General features: G+C 39.0%; 1 protein-coding gene and 1 long non-coding RNA gene across 2 annotated transcripts; one reads left to right on the forward strand and one right to left on the reverse strand.

The window, feature by feature from the left end:
• The first annotated feature begins 12,028 nt into the window (after nt 1-12,028).
• LOC112086681 lies at nt 12,029-15,775 on the forward strand. The gene is made up of 3 exons (XR_002899545.1): nt 12,029-12,251; nt 12,384-12,450; nt 15,136-15,775. It is a non-coding gene; the product is annotated as an uncharacterized LOC112086681 (long non-coding RNA).
• LOC18018897 lies at nt 13,829-15,645 on the reverse strand. Its single transcript, XM_006401865.2, has 2 exons — nt 15,097-15,645; nt 13,829-14,992 (listed from the first exon to the last, which is right to left on the reverse strand). The coding sequence occupies exons 1-2, from the start codon at nt 15,561-15,563 to the stop codon at nt 14,017-14,019; spliced, it is 1,443 nt and encodes a 480-aa protein (XP_006401928.1). The 5' UTR covers nt 15,564-15,645; the 3' UTR covers nt 13,829-14,016.
• Nucleotides 15,776-16,227: the final 452 nt, after the last annotated feature.

Genomic DNA, 16,227 nt, shown 5'->3' on the forward strand with positions numbered 1-16,227 from the left:
CTGTTGTAAGAGCCTCTTTCTCTCTAACTTTTATTTGTTCATCTGAAGTACTTGAGTAATGCTAGTTGGTATTTATGATGTTGTGGCATCACAGGATGTTGAAGCTAATCCACGGCCTAAAAAGAAGCGCAACACTACTCAATCTCATCCTCAATCACAGTCTCAGTCACAGCCTCAGTCTCAGTCGCAATCACAGGCGTCTACCGTGGCTCCAGCTACTGCACTTCAACCATCCACTGCGGCATCATCTTCTAATACTGCATCTGCTGGTACTGGACGTCGTCAATTGCAGCAACGTGTCTGGATTCTGGGTGCTTGTCTTGATTTTCTCTCCAACATAAGCCATTTCCTTACCTTCTTCTCCGACGATTGCTCGTAGCTTTTTCAACTCCTCTCCTTGCTCCCGAATCAAATCGCGAGCTTCCAACAAAGCGTTTTTCTGCCACCCTTGAGGCTTTTCAACATCAAACCATCTGAAGAAGTTGCAAGACTTCCAATTTGCAGCTCCACATCCATAGAATCTTCTCCCCAGATTATCATTCGTCCAAGCCTTTTTCACCACAGACACCTTCCCACAGTGACACTTCACTAAACCCTTGAATCCTCCACCATGCGAAGCGTTTGATTCTATTCCGGAGATTTGACTCTGATTCGACATTTTTTACCTATTTGAGAGAAAACAATTGAGAGATTAAAAAAATTAGGGTTAAAACATTTGGGAATTGGGAATTCTCCTTTTTAAAATGGCTCTAACTCCTCGATTTAAACATGATTAGATAGAGTTAACAGACTAAACGAAAAACTTAATATCGTCGTTAGTGTCGTTAACCTCTGTTAACGAGTCATTTTAAAATAATCAGAAGGTGAACATTTGAGTATTTAAAATAGGCAAGAAAATAACTTAAGATTTTTGAAAATGGATACAAGTTAAAATCCTTGCTTTAAGCTGCCAAAAAAAATAGATACAAGTTAAGAACATCAATTTTTGAAAATGTGTTGTAGCACAGTGGTTTATTGATTTACTAGTAACTGATTTCGACTCCTAAAAGCACTATTTTGCAAGGTTTTTTCATTAAGAGGCTAAAAAAAATTTTGAGCGTTAGGCGCCAAAATCTATTTAACCAGTGCTGGTTGCACATCCTAAACAATTTATATTTTCACAAACATCACAAACTATTAGACTTATTATAATTTCCAACATACCAAACTAAACTTGTGATTGCATGTAAAAAACTCATAAATCGTGTTTAAAATCCATGATTCTTTCTTGTTGCACTTTGCTTGGCTCAAACTAAGTCAATTGGAAAAAAAGGTTCATCTCCATCTTGTTCCATTTTCTCCCAGTACCATGCAGTAGTGCATCATTTTGTATAATGGAGTTTATGTTTTAGTTAACAACTTATAATACCAGTAAAAATCCTTGTCACCATAATCTACTAAAAAAACCATTAACCTACTAAGAAAACTATTAACGAGAGAGATTCAATCTTATACACCTCTTTTGTACTACAGGAACAGGAGAAGGACATATATGTTAAAGATGGACGAGACCAAGCTAATGAATTATCAGTCATTAGCGAAGCAATTTTGGACTTTGTCACTTCTGCCAATGGCATAACAACTATGCCAATGACATAACAACTATTATAGTGATTGATGTTTACCTTTATTATTCTGCCATCATGATTTCTTTGCTAGTCTCTAGGATTGCTTTTATTATTTCAATCAAAATCCAGTTAGCTACATCCTTTTTTTTCTTCTTTAAGTATATATCAAACAGGCTTTCGAATTCGAGTAGAATATTGATATATCCTATTTAAGTACTATAAATGACAATTTTTGTCGAGTACCAACGTTGGATCAATTTTGTTGGTCCAATGTATTTAAATACCCTACACAAATCTAAAAATATGTTATTTTCATTTATCTAAAATCAAACATAATAGTAAAATCAATAAAAAAAATTTTAAAAAAAATAAAATATCATCAAATAATTCAATTCTATAATTAGTTTGTAAAAAAAGAAAAGAAAAACAGTAAAAATTAAGTTAAGCTGCTCAAATATTGTACATAAATTTTCAACCATATATATTTCAATTGTTAATAAAATTAACATATTCATTCACTTTTCTCATATGCTATACCGCAAATAATTATTTTCTAAAAAAATAATGGATATCATAATTATTGGCTGTTTTGCTTGTGTGTGATGAATATTTTCCGATAGCAATATTTCACCACACTTTAAGCAGCTCATTTTCCATGCATTAGTTCTTTCTTCAATTGGAAACGGAAACAGCTCACTGATCTCCATGAAAGTCATCTCAAACCTCTCTTTGCCGATCTTGAAATCAATGGATCCATAGTCTTCATTCTCACTCTCCACATAGAAAATGGCAGTTAGAGAAGCAAGGAATTAGCAAATTGAATTCTTGTAAGATGGATAAGGTATGTCCATTAAGTTATCAAGACCAATGTTCTGAATTATGGTCTTCACATCTTGAATAATTCCAATTTTCTCCAGCAAAATGGAGAACCAGACTCTGCTACAAAGTTTTCAAACGATTCATAACTTTCTGGATTTTATCCCTATGACCAACCCAAGCGTGAAAAATATATGTTGACATTCTTCACACTCTCTCTTTTGTTCACTCAGGTTTGTTTTCTTTCTCTCTTTCTCTTTTGTTTCTCTTTTCTAGATCTCTCACTCTCTCTTTCTCTTTAACTCTGTTTCACTCATTGTTTTTGGTTGTTTGTTCTAAATGAAAACAATAAAAAGAGAGAATAAACTTCAAGAACTACATTTTTGTTATTTTATCAATCGATTCTTTTTCTTACAAACCACATACATACTTATACTACTTTCTACCTGCCACACACACTTGCATCCATGCTTTGGACCATACTTCTAGATCCTAGACTCTCTTACACAAGTCATCTTACACTGCACCAACTCCTAACAACTCTTACAATTACACTTAGACTCTAACAACTCTTAAACCATTCTAACTCTAACTTCATCTTAGTTTCTTTAACCAAACTAACATCTTGTTTACTCTTGGGCTGTGTGGAAAACGTAGGCCCACTTCATTCATTAGCCCAAATCACACAAAGCCTAACTTCCTTTTTGTTGACTTTTTTCTCTTCTTCTTCTTCCTCTGACGAGACACGCAACATCGTTTCCTCTTTGCTTTGCTCTTCTTCTCTCTTTTCCGTTTCACTGATATCTCCTTCTCTTCTTGTTGAAGATTCAATCAAGGATTTCAACTTCAACACTCCCTCTTGAATCCTTGATTGAAAACTCCAATTCCAATCTAGGGATTTGATTCCCATTGCTCCTTGTTCTTTTCTTGTGAACTATCTCCCTCTTGATATGAATCTCCAAGAATCTCATTCCTTTTTCAGCGAATTTCTTTGCCCTCTCTTGGCAGATTTTATTCGCAAACTTTTCTTCTGTTTTGTGAGCTTCGCTCACTTCTCCACCAGCTGCATCTGCAGCTAGCTTCTGCTCACTATCTGGTGAGCTCTTTCTTCTCAGCTTGGTGTCTTCCTTGATCACCAGCTTCCTTGCAGAAATACTTTGACTCTGGTTTTTCTTCTCTTTCCCATGAGCCTTCTCTATGTCTCCTCCAAGTTTTCTCTTTGGGCTTCTCTTCACGTCATTACCACCGTGAACTTCCGTCACATCTTCATCGCCTTAATTCTCCAGCCATCTTCTGCTCCCTTTCAATCTTAGGTAAGCAAGCTTTCTTCTTCTGTAGGTTTCTTCTTTGATCACCAGGTTGTGCCTTTCATCTCTTTGAACCATCACTTTGGTTTTCTTTAGCCTTGGCCTGTTTGGTTCTCTTGACCATCACCTTGACTTTCCTTAACCTTAGACTGTTTGGTTCTCTGACTTCTAGCACATACTCTGCTTCTCATCAAAAATACTTTACATTTGATCAGCTTCATACCTTTGAAATGAAATTCTTCTTCTCAAACCTTTCTTTTGCAGGTTTTCTTGATTTTTCCTTTTTTTTTTTTATGCTGGTTTTCTCCTCCATTTCTCTGATGGTTGAGAATTTCCAGCAACTTGATAACACCGTATTTTGACCACTTTTATGGATCGTTTTGAAATACTTTTTCTATGTTTTTAATTGCTTTTAAGTACTTTTATTACGTTTTTCTAGTATTTGTAGTTTCAAGACTCTTTTCAGGTAACTTAGGGAAAAGCTTAACAAAATGGATAGAAAACCAGATTTCAGCTCAGAGTCAAATCGTCAGAAGTTCACCCCTGATTGAAGGCCTTCTCACCGTCTGATCCAGCTCAAATTTGGAGACCTTAACGATGGAAGTATCAGCTTTACAGTGCACTTTACAGCTTGGCAATCCAACGGTTCAATCAAAAGATACGCGAAGAGCAAGATGTCCCGTAAACCAGCTGGCCAGCACTTCCACCCGCGGCCAACAAGCATTTTCCCGCGGTCAGGAGTATCCCGACCGCGGCAAATCACTCATCCACCGCGGTCACACTTGTCCCGACCGCGGCCTTCAACCTCCGAGCCCAAAAAGCCCATTTCTGAAGTCCACATTTGGAGAAACCCTAAGTGACGTCCAGAGAGGTCTTGAGCACTATAAATACATGTCTTAGGAGCCCTAGAATATGGTGGAACCGAATATCATCTTTCATTACTTCAAAATTTTATTGTTTTTGCTTTAGCTTTTAGGGAGAGAGAGATTTGTTCTCTTGAACCCTTGTTCTTTCTTTTTCAATTTCGGTTTCTATTCTACTTCTTAATATTATGTCTTTGATTTCGTTCATTATGTCTGAGTAGTTTTATTGTTGGGATTAAGGGATTTTCGATGGGGATTTATATGTTCGGTGAGGATTCCATTGGCTATTGAGCTGCATCTTAGAACTTTTTCTTCTGAATTCGTTTTTACTGCATGAGGGTAGCGTCATGAACTACAATCTGATCCAGATGCTTGGTGACATGAAAGTGTTCATCAGGTATCAGATCTAGTTTAGAAGAGCAAAACAAACATAGGAGTGGAAACCTACCTATGGGCGATTTGTGAATTAGGACGAGTCTTAAATATAATGCATCTCTTCTCTTCCAGGGCCAGAGTGGAAACCTACTGGTCAGGGTTGAGAGAGATAGTTGTCTATGATCACGACAGTGGCGTATTCATACGTCCGTGACTCCAGTTCGAAAAGTTTTAGCTAAGATCTTATCAATTTACTCTCTAGCAATGTTTTGAATCGTTCGTACCCCTGAGAAAACTTTCCTGAACCCCAACGCTTTCTTCTCCATTGTTTTACACCGATTTTCTTTAAGCTTTAGTTCAATATTGTCTTTCCTTTTTAGTTCATTTTCATTTAAGCATTAGAATATCCGTTTTTATCATTTTTAGTTATTTTCGTTAAGTTTAGTTATTACGCCATTTAATTTTTGCACTCTCTTTTAATATTTCGTTTTTACATTTTAAACACACAACCAAACCCCCACAAAACCGTTTTTGTTCTAGACTTCCTTACTTTAACTTATTTCAAAGGCTTTTTGCAGCAAAAGATCATCATTCCCTGTGGATTCGATCCCTAAGTACTACAATTGATCAGCTGTGCACTTGCGGCTATCGATTTCAATTAGGGTAAAACTTGACAACCCTCGACACCCACAACACACCCCCATCAAGTTTTTGGCGCCGTTGCCGGGGAAGGCACGCGTTTTCTTTTCTGCAAAACCCCGAGAAAGGTTAGTAAATCGACTCTAGAACCCCCTTTTCTGCAATTTTCCATTTTTCGGTTATTTTGTTTCCATTTCAGAAGATATGGATCCTATAAATCGAAATATACAAAATGAGGAAGGTTTCTATAACACTCCTCAAGCCACCAGACGCAGAGAGAAGCATCTACGCGATCTCGACGAAAAAACTCAAAGCGAAGACAACAGAACATCCCAGAAGGAACCCTACGCACCTCAGATGGCAAACCCTAGATACTCTATGTATCGCCTACCTCACCAAGTTCTCCAGCAAGATGAGAACGTCTAGCTCAGCAACAGACTGAGTCAGCTCGAAGGCGTGATCAGACAATTCATAGAAGCTCAAGCAACCGCTACAACTGCTCTAAACGAAAGGATTGATGGGATATCAAAACTTTTCAATGAAAAAATCGATAACCTAGCCTCACAAGTCAATTCAATAGAGGAACGTGCAACCAATGATGCAGCTATGATTGCTAACAGGTTCAACAGCATGGAGGAAGAGCAAGCAAAGCACAACTATGAGCTTCGCAACACCAAAAACAAAGTCATGGACCTGGATTTCAAACTTGATGACGTGGACAAAGCCCTAAACGAAGCCAAGAACGAGTCTTAGGACTTTACAGTCGAAGTTTCAGAGAAGGTTTACAAAGTCATCGACAAAACCGAAGAGCTTGACTCAACCATGGACAAAGTAGTCTATGCTCTTGATGAAGTTGAAGAAAAGGTTGAGGAGATCATGCAAGGACTTGGAGAGCAGATTCCAACAACCAAAACTAAAGGCTCAAGCCCAGAGGGGAAGTACATCAAGCCAGAAGACCCATGAGACCACCAAGGAGGCAAAGGAGGAAGCAACAGCAGCAGAGCAACTCGGAGGCAAATCCCCGCGGTCGCGTTGGCTCTGACCGCGGCCAACAGGCGTTCCCCCGCAGTCGTGATGGGTCTGCCCGCGGCCCATGGTCGCTTCCCCGCGGTCGCGTCACCTGCAGTCAAGGCCAACCATAAAAACGTCCCAAAACACTCCCGTTCAGCTCATACAAGCATCTGTACGTCTGGTACACCTCCTGGGATAACTAAACCACTTCATCAACAACTGGTTTGCTCCATAAGCACCCAAAGATCTGAAGAAGAGGACAAGTCATGGCCTTGCAACATGGCTTTGTCTTGTGAAGATGAGTATGAAGAGCAATACTCTGAAGATGAAGAGTATGGGTTGTTTGTAGAAGATCCAAACGCAGGAATTTCCTCAGAAGACGACTCAGGAGAGATTCAATGGATCACCAACAACATCAGTAGAGAAAAACAAATGGAGTTCAACAACGTAGTCAGGTCATTCCCTGCTCATTTAAGCTTTGATGAAATCTGGAAACTTGGTCGTTTGCAAGTCTTTTTCAGGTACTGCAAGGAGTCTAAAGAGGATATCCATAGATACTTTATGAGAGCTCGATACATGACAACACCATAAGCAGCTGTCTATGCGATTCACCTCAAAAATCCGGAAGACTGCAGCCACTACACCAACAAAATCAGCAAGGAAAAGCTCGACGAATTCAATGATGTGGTTCGAAATTTACCTGAAGGAATCACGTTTGCCAAAGCTTGCAAGGACTTCATGATAGGCCACTACTTCTGTGAGAGCAAAGAATCAATCCCTGAGATAGAAGACTTGTTCAATCATGCCAGAAAAGGTAAACCTGTTCGAACACTTCACAAAATAGAAGGTGCAGGTCAGTTTCTTATCTCTTGTTCTATTAGAGGAGAAATGTTTAAAAACGTGCTATATGATTCTGGAGCTTGTCTTAACATGATGTCCAAGGCAATTGCTTTGAGACTTGGTATTAGACACCTGCGCAGGACTAGAGAAAAGATTAGCCTAGCTGACGATTCAAATGCAACACCTCAAGGAATAGCTCATGAAATTCCTTTGAGAATATGAGATTGCATTGTGCATGTCGACTTCTACATTGTCGAAACGAGAGATGCAACATATCCAGTGATTCTCGGATGGTCTTTTCTAGCAACTTCTGGAGCTATAATGGACTGGCCAAACCGGAGGATTTCATTTGCTAATATCGACAAAGATGTCTTCACAGAAGCTGTCCCATACAACAGCAAAGCAGGAAAACGTTCTGCAGCAGAAGAGTTTGAAGAAGAACTTTGGAGTGACGAAGAACCTGCTAAGCAAAGCAAGGAGATGTCGAAAAAGACTTGTCTCAGGACAAGGTCTTCTTCATTGGAATAAGTCACGTCCAACACCAAAAGTCGAGCTGAACGACTTAAAACAAAAGCGCTTAATGGGAGGCAACCCATTTAGGTATTGTTTTCTTTAGGATTTTTCTTTCTTTTTCTTTTGATCTCTTTCTTTTTCTTAGTTTCAGATGTTTCTTATAAAACAAAAAAGGCCAAAAAAAAAAAAAAATCAAAAAACCCGAAAAAACCAAAAAGAAGGATGGTACCTGACTGCTCGGCCCAGCAGGAACCAAGGAGAAGCAGGAAGAAGCCGCGATATAAGCCCCCGCGGTCGCAGACATTCTGACCGCGGGAAACCTACTGTCGGCCGCGGTCGCGTAGTCCTGACCGCGGCCAAGTGCTTGATTGCCGCGGTCGTGCAGCCCCTGACCGCGGCACTTGGTCGTTGAGATCCAAACCCGACCCAAACCACCCCTTTCACCCCCTTTCACCTCACCAATCACCCTCCACCTCATTCATCACCATCCACCACCTTCATCACCACCTAATCACCTTCCCAAACCCCTTCGAATGAATCCGGTTCATCTCCACCAGCATCCCGGATCCAGGTAAGTTTTGTCCTTGCCAATTCGATTATTTATGCATTTTTCTCATCCAATCTCGACTTGTTTCACACTGAGGACAGTGTGATTTAAGTCTGGGGGAGGGTTTCATCCCTTTCTAACCACTTTTCTTTCATGAGTCTTGCATTATCTACATTTTTTGCATTTTCCTTAAAGTTTTTCAAAATCGGTTTTCAAAACAAAATACGTTTTAAAAAGGAATGGTGAACATGAATCAATGATAGTTGACTGTGTGCTTTTAGACTGTTCCTAGTGACATGCTCATTCATGATTTAGGACTAGACTAGGCGGTAGCTAAGCACATTTGAAACGAAGTACCCCAGAGGAATTTGAATGATTTCGATTTAGATGAAGGGATACACTAGCTCTGTTTTATTTGGACTTAATTTGGACTTAATTTCCTCATTGAAGCATTAGACCAGGGAAACGAATCATACATTCAGGACTCCTTTATCCTTTTACCACTCTCTGTTGATCCTGAATGGCTAGTTCATTTTTAGCTAGTTCCCCACCTTAACCAATCCTCTTTCAACCCACATGCACTCTTGTTTTCTATTGTCTTATATGCAGATAAGTGCAAAAACGTTGGAGAGAAAGAGGAACGACGCAGTTTTCAGTCACCAAGGACAAAGACCTGTGATTTGCCGGAAAAGTTCCCGGAAGGATTCAACACAAGAGGAAGCTCAGTTTGCCTTAGAAAAATCTCAAATTTTAGTACAATCTCGTCCTCTAGTCTCTCTCTCTCTTTAAAAGGCATTTCTTTTCCCAAAAAAAAAAAAAAAAACAATCCGAAAATAAGGAGATAAAAGCCTTAGAGAGTCTAGAGAGGTCGAATTTTAAGTCCCAAGGCAACTGGAGTTTGATTTTATGGAGTTTTGGAGATTGTTTTTCTGATTCCCGGAAAGAATCTAAGTCTGGGGGAACAGCTGTTTACAACAAAGGAGGAAAGATTATGCAACAACATTTGGCAAGAAGAACTGACTGAAAACTGTGGTCATCAACAGGTCCTTATCTCTCTTGCGGTTTTGCATATTATCTTGCATCCTCCAGATCTTCAGGTAACCCGAAACACTTTAACTCCACCACTTAAATAGCCTTTTAATGCCAAACGCCGTCTACCCTGGATGATGTCTTTAATGAGAACTCACTATTGAACTTAATGAATGTAGAGAGCTAGTTGACTGAAATCAAGATTTAAATTGTTTAAGTTTTGCATGACGGAAAAAGTGGACTAGTATCTCTTGTGCTTTGGTGAGAATTTTCTAGACTAAGTTGTGGATTGATGCACTATCTTTGGTCCTAGTTTAGAGTTCATGTCTATGAGATTTGTGCATTCCTTATTTTTGTTTTCACTTAACCAGTTTAGGCTTTTGCTTTGTTTGAGGACAAACAAAGGTTTAAGTCTGGGGGAGTTGATAACACCGTATTTTGACCACTTTTATGGATCGTTTTGAAATACTTTTTCTATGTTTTTAATTGATTTTAAGTACTTTTATTACGTTTTTCTAGTATTTGTAGTTTCAAGACTCTTTTCAGGTAACTTAGGGAAAAGCTTAACAAAATGGATAGAAAACCAGATTTCAGCTCAGAGTCAAACCATCAGAATTTCACCCCTGATTGAAGGCCTTCTCACCGTCTGATCCAGCTCAAATTTGGTGATCTTAAAGATGGAAATATCAGCTTTCCAGTGCACTTTACAGCTTGGCAATCCAACGGTTCAATCAAAAGATACGCGAAGAGCAAGATGTCCCGTAAACCAGCTGGCCAGCACTTCCACCCGCGGCCAACAAGCATTTTCCCGCGGTCAGGAGTATCCCGACCGCGGCAAATCACTCATCCACCGCGGTCACACTTGTCCCGACCGCGGCCTTCAACCTCCGAGCCCAAAAAGCCCATTTCTGAAGTCCACATTTGGAAAAACCCTAAGTGACGTCCAGAGAGGTCTTGAGCACTATAAATACATGTCTTAGGAGCCCTAGAATATGGTGGAACCGAATATCATCTTTCATTACTTCAAAATTTTATTGTTTTTGCTTTAGCTTTTAGGGAGAGAGAGATTTTTTCTCTTGAACCCTTGTTCTTTCTTTTTCAATTTCGGTTTTTATTCTACTTCTTAATATTATGTCTTTGATTTCGTTCATTATGTCTGAGTAGTTTTATTGTTGGGATTAAGGGATTTTCGATGGGGATTTATATGTTCGGTGAGGATTCCATTGGCTATTGAGCTGAATCTTAGAACTTTTTCTTCTGAATTTGTTTTTACTGCATGAGGGTAGCGTCATGAACTACAATCTGATCCAGATGCTTGGTGACATGAAAGTGTTCATCAGGTATCAGATCTAGTTTAGAAGAGCAAAACAAACATAGGAGTGGAAACCTACCTATGGGCGATTTGTGAATTAGGACGAGTCTTAAATATAATGCATCTCTTCTCTTCCAGGGCCAGAGTGGAAACCTACTGGTCAGGGTTGAGAGAGATAGTTGTCTATGATCACGACAGTGGCGTATTCATACGTCCGTGACTCCAGTTCGAAAAGTTTAAGCTAAGATCTTATCAATTTACTCTCTAGCAATGTTTTGAATCGTTCGTACCCCTGAGAAAACTTCCCTGAACCCCAACGCTTTCTTCTCCATTGTTTTACACCGATTTTCTTTAAGCTTTAGTTCAATATTGTCTGTCCTTTTTAGTTCATTTTCATTTAAGCATTAGAATATCCGTTTTTATCATTTTTAGTTATTTTCGTTAAGTTTAGTTATTACGCCATTTAATTTCCGCACTCTCTTTTAATATTTCGTTTTTACATTTTAACTTATTTCAAAGGCTTTTTGCAGCAAAATATCCTCCTTCCATGTAGATTCGATCCCTAAGTACTACAATTGATCAGCTGTGCACTTGCGGCTATCGATTTCAATTAGGGTAAAACTTGACAACCCTCGACACCCACAACACACCCCCATCACAACTCCTCAAGCTTCCTTGGTCTTTGGCTTAGACCTCATCCATGGAGTGTTTCTTCTTCAGAGCAACGGATTTAGACAATGTGTCACCATCGCCGTTGTCGCGTTGCCATGTCTCTGCAGCTTTTTCAGCTTCATTTCTCTTAGGTAAGCTTCTTTTCCTTCTTGCTTGGTGTCCTCTTTGAACACCAATTTTGCTTCCTTTTGATTCTTAGAACCATCCCCTTCAGTTTTAGCTTTGGACCTTTTTGACTCTTGAACCATCACCTCAGCTTCTCTTACTGTAGTCTGTTTGGCTTCTTCTTTGAGTTATCATCTTAGCTTTCTTAGCTTTAGTGGTTTGGCTGCTTGAATCTTCAACCTTAGTGGCTTTGTTTGGTTTCTAGAATCATCAACCTCAGCTTTTCCTGATTTGGTTTGTTTGATTCCTTTCACCACCACTTTGGTTTTCCAGCTTCTCTTTCTTTCTTTTTCTTTGCCTTACACATCTCTTTTTTTTGTGCAGGCTCCTTCTTTTCATCTCCAGCGTCGACGTCCTTGTCATCACCACCATTGTCGTCTTTGCTGCCATCTTCATCACCTTCTCTTCTTGTTTGACAGTTTCATTCTTGCTCTTCTCTCTTGTTCTTTTGCCTTACACTTCTCTTTCTTATGCAGGCTTCTTCTTCTATCTCCCTCAGCAACCACTTCCATCTTCTCTCCATTTCAGTGGCTGAAAGGTCTTCAACGTTGGAAGGTTCTTCATCTCCTTCTCTGTTTTCTTCTTCTTCTTTTCTTCTTCTTCTTCTTTTTTTTTTGCTCCTTCACAGCTTCTCCATCACGGCTAAGAACCAGTTTCTCCATGGACATTTTCCTTCTTCTTGAACAGGCTCCAAGGATAACCTGGCTCTGATACCATGTTGACATTCTTCACACTCTCTCTTTTGTTCACTCAGGTTTGTTTTCTTTCTCTCTTTCTCTTTTGTTTCTCTTTTCTAGATCTCTCACTCTCTCTTTCTCTCTAACTCTGTTTCACTCATTGTTTTTGGTTGTTTGTTCTAAGTGAAAACAAGAAGAAGAGAGAATAAACTTCAAGAACTACATTTTTGTTATTTTATCAATCGATTCTTTTTCTTACAAACCACATACATACTTATACTACTTTCTACCTGCCACACACACTTGTATCCATGCTTTGGACCATACTTCTAGATCCTAGACTCTCTTACACAAGTCATCTTACACTGCACCAACTCCTAACAACTCTTACAACTACACTTAGACTCTAACAACTCTTAAACCATTCTAACTTTAACTTCAACTTAGTTTCTTTAACCAAACTAACATCTTGTTTACTCTTGGGCTGTAGTAGAAAATGTAGGCCCACTTCATTCATTAGCTCAAATCACACAAAGCCTAACTTCCTTTTTGTTGACTTTTTTCTCTTCTTCTTCCTCTGACGAGACACACAACATCGTTTCCTCTTTGCTTTGCTCTTCTTCTCTCTTTTCCGTTTCACTGATATCTCCTTCTCTTCTTGTTGAAGATTCAATCAAGAATTTCAACTTCAACAATATATGTTTCATAGAAAAATGGTATATGTAACAAGGATATCATGTGACTTCTAAGAATTTAAAAATTTCTTGTGTTTATCAAATTTGAATTTTGATGTATACCGCCTTTACCTTATACCTTTAACGTATAACTCCATCTTTAAACAAATAATTTATTTAATTAAAAAACAGAAATATGTATAAACCATAAAATTGCAGGTCTTCTCAATGATCATTAACCTAATTTGAATTTGTTTTAGTCTTTCACTTAATAATTAATATGGTTATTCAGCTAAATTTCTTTAAAAACAAGTCTATTAAACTATAATGAAAATGCAGAGGTTAGTTGACTCTTAACCTCTAGCATGAGTCGCACTGATCTGAGTATTGATTAGATTATTAGTACTTTTAATGTAAAGTCAAACATACTTTAAAGGTAAAGTGTTTTAGGTGCACTTGATATATTCGACATCTAAATCTATTCTCTATATTCATTTCATCAAAAAATATATCTTTATTGCTTTAAATTTCGGCTCCTGCCAACTAACGGAGTTGAGCAATTGAAATCTTAAATGGGAGTTTTCAATTAAGTAGGAACTTAACTGATTTTAACAAATTTGGAAGTTTTTTTTATCGTCTTCAAGTTAAACACACTTTTAGATTTAAATTTGGATTATGACATGTCCTGCGACACTATTAGAAGTCTACAAATCTCATTCTTTGACGATTACATGTTTACATTTAACTGTAAGAAAATTCACTCAAATTCATTCTAGTATCTACATACATTGTTGTTACACACTTACACATCACAATCATCTTTTTATATAATTTCTCTCCAGTCAAACCCAACTCAAATCACTTTCATCATTTTCATAAATTCGTATTATCAAATTAAACCAAGAAGAAGAAACCAAAAATTAACCCACAAAACAAAAAACAAAAAAAACAAAAAGCTCTACAGTAAAATTAGCTGTGATTAGGAAGAGGAGACTGCAGATTAAACAGAGCTTTAGCAGTCATCTCTCTTTCGAATCTCCAAATGTAATTCAACCCGACAAGAAGCTCTGTAATGGCAGCTTCTGTCTTAACTTTATCAGCAAACACAAGTGTCTGAACCAACATTACTCTGTTCTGACTATTCACCGACGTAGCCATGTGTTGCTGCTCGAAGCTTCTCTCGCTCTGCCACCTAATCATATTCTGCGCCAACGGTAACAACCACCGTAAAATCCGACCTAACGCCGCCTTCCACTCCGCCGCTAAGCCACCGTCAGTCGCCGTGAACCCAACTCCTTTTAATCTCGACCTGAGCGACGATCTCACGCTCGCCGGCAACATCGAGTACAGATCGTCTCTCGCGTCGAGACCCACCAATTGCGGCTGCTTTATCATCTTCTCCATCACGACTATCAGATTCGCGTAGTGAAGCGCCACGCCGGATCCGCCGAGAGTCGTCTCCGGCGGTTTCAAAAGTCTCGAGCTTTCTTCAAGAAACGCAGAGGACGACGCCGTTTTGTCTTTCTCCTCGTCGTTTGGGCTCGGGTGGACGAGGTTCATCGACGAAGAGGAAGAAGAGAGAGAGCGAGGGAGAAAAGAAACGACGGTGGGGCCTACCACGTGGCAGCCGGATGCTGCTGCGGCGGAGGAGAAGACCGATTTGAGTCTCGCGAGTGCTGTGAACACCGATCTGGCGAGAATCAACACGACAGTGTCGAAGCTTTTTGTCCAAAGAGATCTGTCTTTCAAATACTTCACGTGTTGTCTCTGTCTCTCAATCTTTTGCTGCAGATCAATCACTTTCATCGCATCTTTCTTGTTGTCGATGTCGTCTTCTTCTTCTTCACATTCAATCCCAATCTGTAAACTGTGTTTTCTCAGGGAGTTTTCTAATATCGTCATCTCTTCCATCTCTCTATACAAAGCCGTCGTCACACTCACATATCTGGATTCCATTAACAAACACAAAAAAAAGCAATCTCAATCAGTCTCTCTGTTTTGCTCTGTTTTTTTTGCTCTGTTTTCATATGTTAAAGAAAAAGTTGTTACCTTTCGACTTTCTTGTTCTTAGCTTCGGTATCTTTACAGCTCATGACCCAACCATGAGGATCACGACCCATGTCGGCGAACTCATGGAATAAGCGGTGGAAGGAGCGGAGGCTCGGGGTGGTGCAGCGGCGGCTCAGCCTGGAAACAGAATCAGCGGTGTGTGCGAGAGTATCGGCAAGCTCAGCACAGACGAGGCTGAGGTAGAAGGTCTCGTCACCATTGACGATCTTGGTGAGGCCTTCTAAGGAAAGAGAGTGATCACGGAGAGTGATGAGATTAGAGTCGGTGAGAGAGTGAGTGAGGTGGAGGAGTTTGGTCATGACACGTGCTACCTCGAACGATAAAACTCCGACGGAGGAGGAAGTGGTGGTGGTGGTGATCGGAGGAGATGGCCGGATTTGTCGACGAGAAGTGGGTTTGGAGGAAATGGCGTTTTTGAGTTTTATTAGGAAAGTTTCGAGAGCCATTGGAGAAGCAAAGCAAAGCCAAAGTGAGAATGATTTGATTTGAAGGAAGTAAATGGAGATGTAGTGAGATTTGAGATTATATTCTTTCTTCTTCTAGGGGAATAACAAAGTTGATGCGTGAATGGCTCGTGGGGTGTTCAAGCCATCATTACACTTTAGGATTTTTGAAAAACAAAAACGGTATTTTCGAATAGAAATAGATAATGCATTTTGATATTAGTTTATATTATTTATTTAAATGATTGGGAGGAATGTTAGATGTGTATGTCAACTAGAATCCACTTCAGCAATTTCTTTACCCTTCTATTTGTTTATGGGTTCTTCCATTATCCATATGTACACTTCTTTAATGTAACCAATATTTTTTTAGAACGAGATTTTTTTTTTTTTTTGCATCAATATAATCTACAAGTGATCATAAAGACATGAACACTGTAGAAGCCCATGAAAGAAATCGAAATTTGAAATTTGGCTGTCTTAGTTCTGTAATTTTTTTTTAACAACTCCTCATTTCATTTTGTTTTATTTCTTATTAATTCATATTTAACGTCAAACATTCACCTTTTTCATCAAATTGCAGTTTTATTTTTATTTACTGAATATTTTAAGTTCAAACCTGTATTTTTTTTAATAGTTAGAATTTATGGATCACCAAAAGGCATAA

Source organism: Eutrema salsugineum, unplaced genomic scaffold, assembly GCF_000478725.1.
Source record: "Eutrema salsugineum unplaced genomic scaffold, Eutsalg1_0 scaffold_2, whole genome shotgun sequence".
Classification (NCBI taxonomy): Eukaryota; Viridiplantae; Streptophyta; class Magnoliopsida; order Brassicales; family Brassicaceae; genus Eutrema; species Eutrema salsugineum.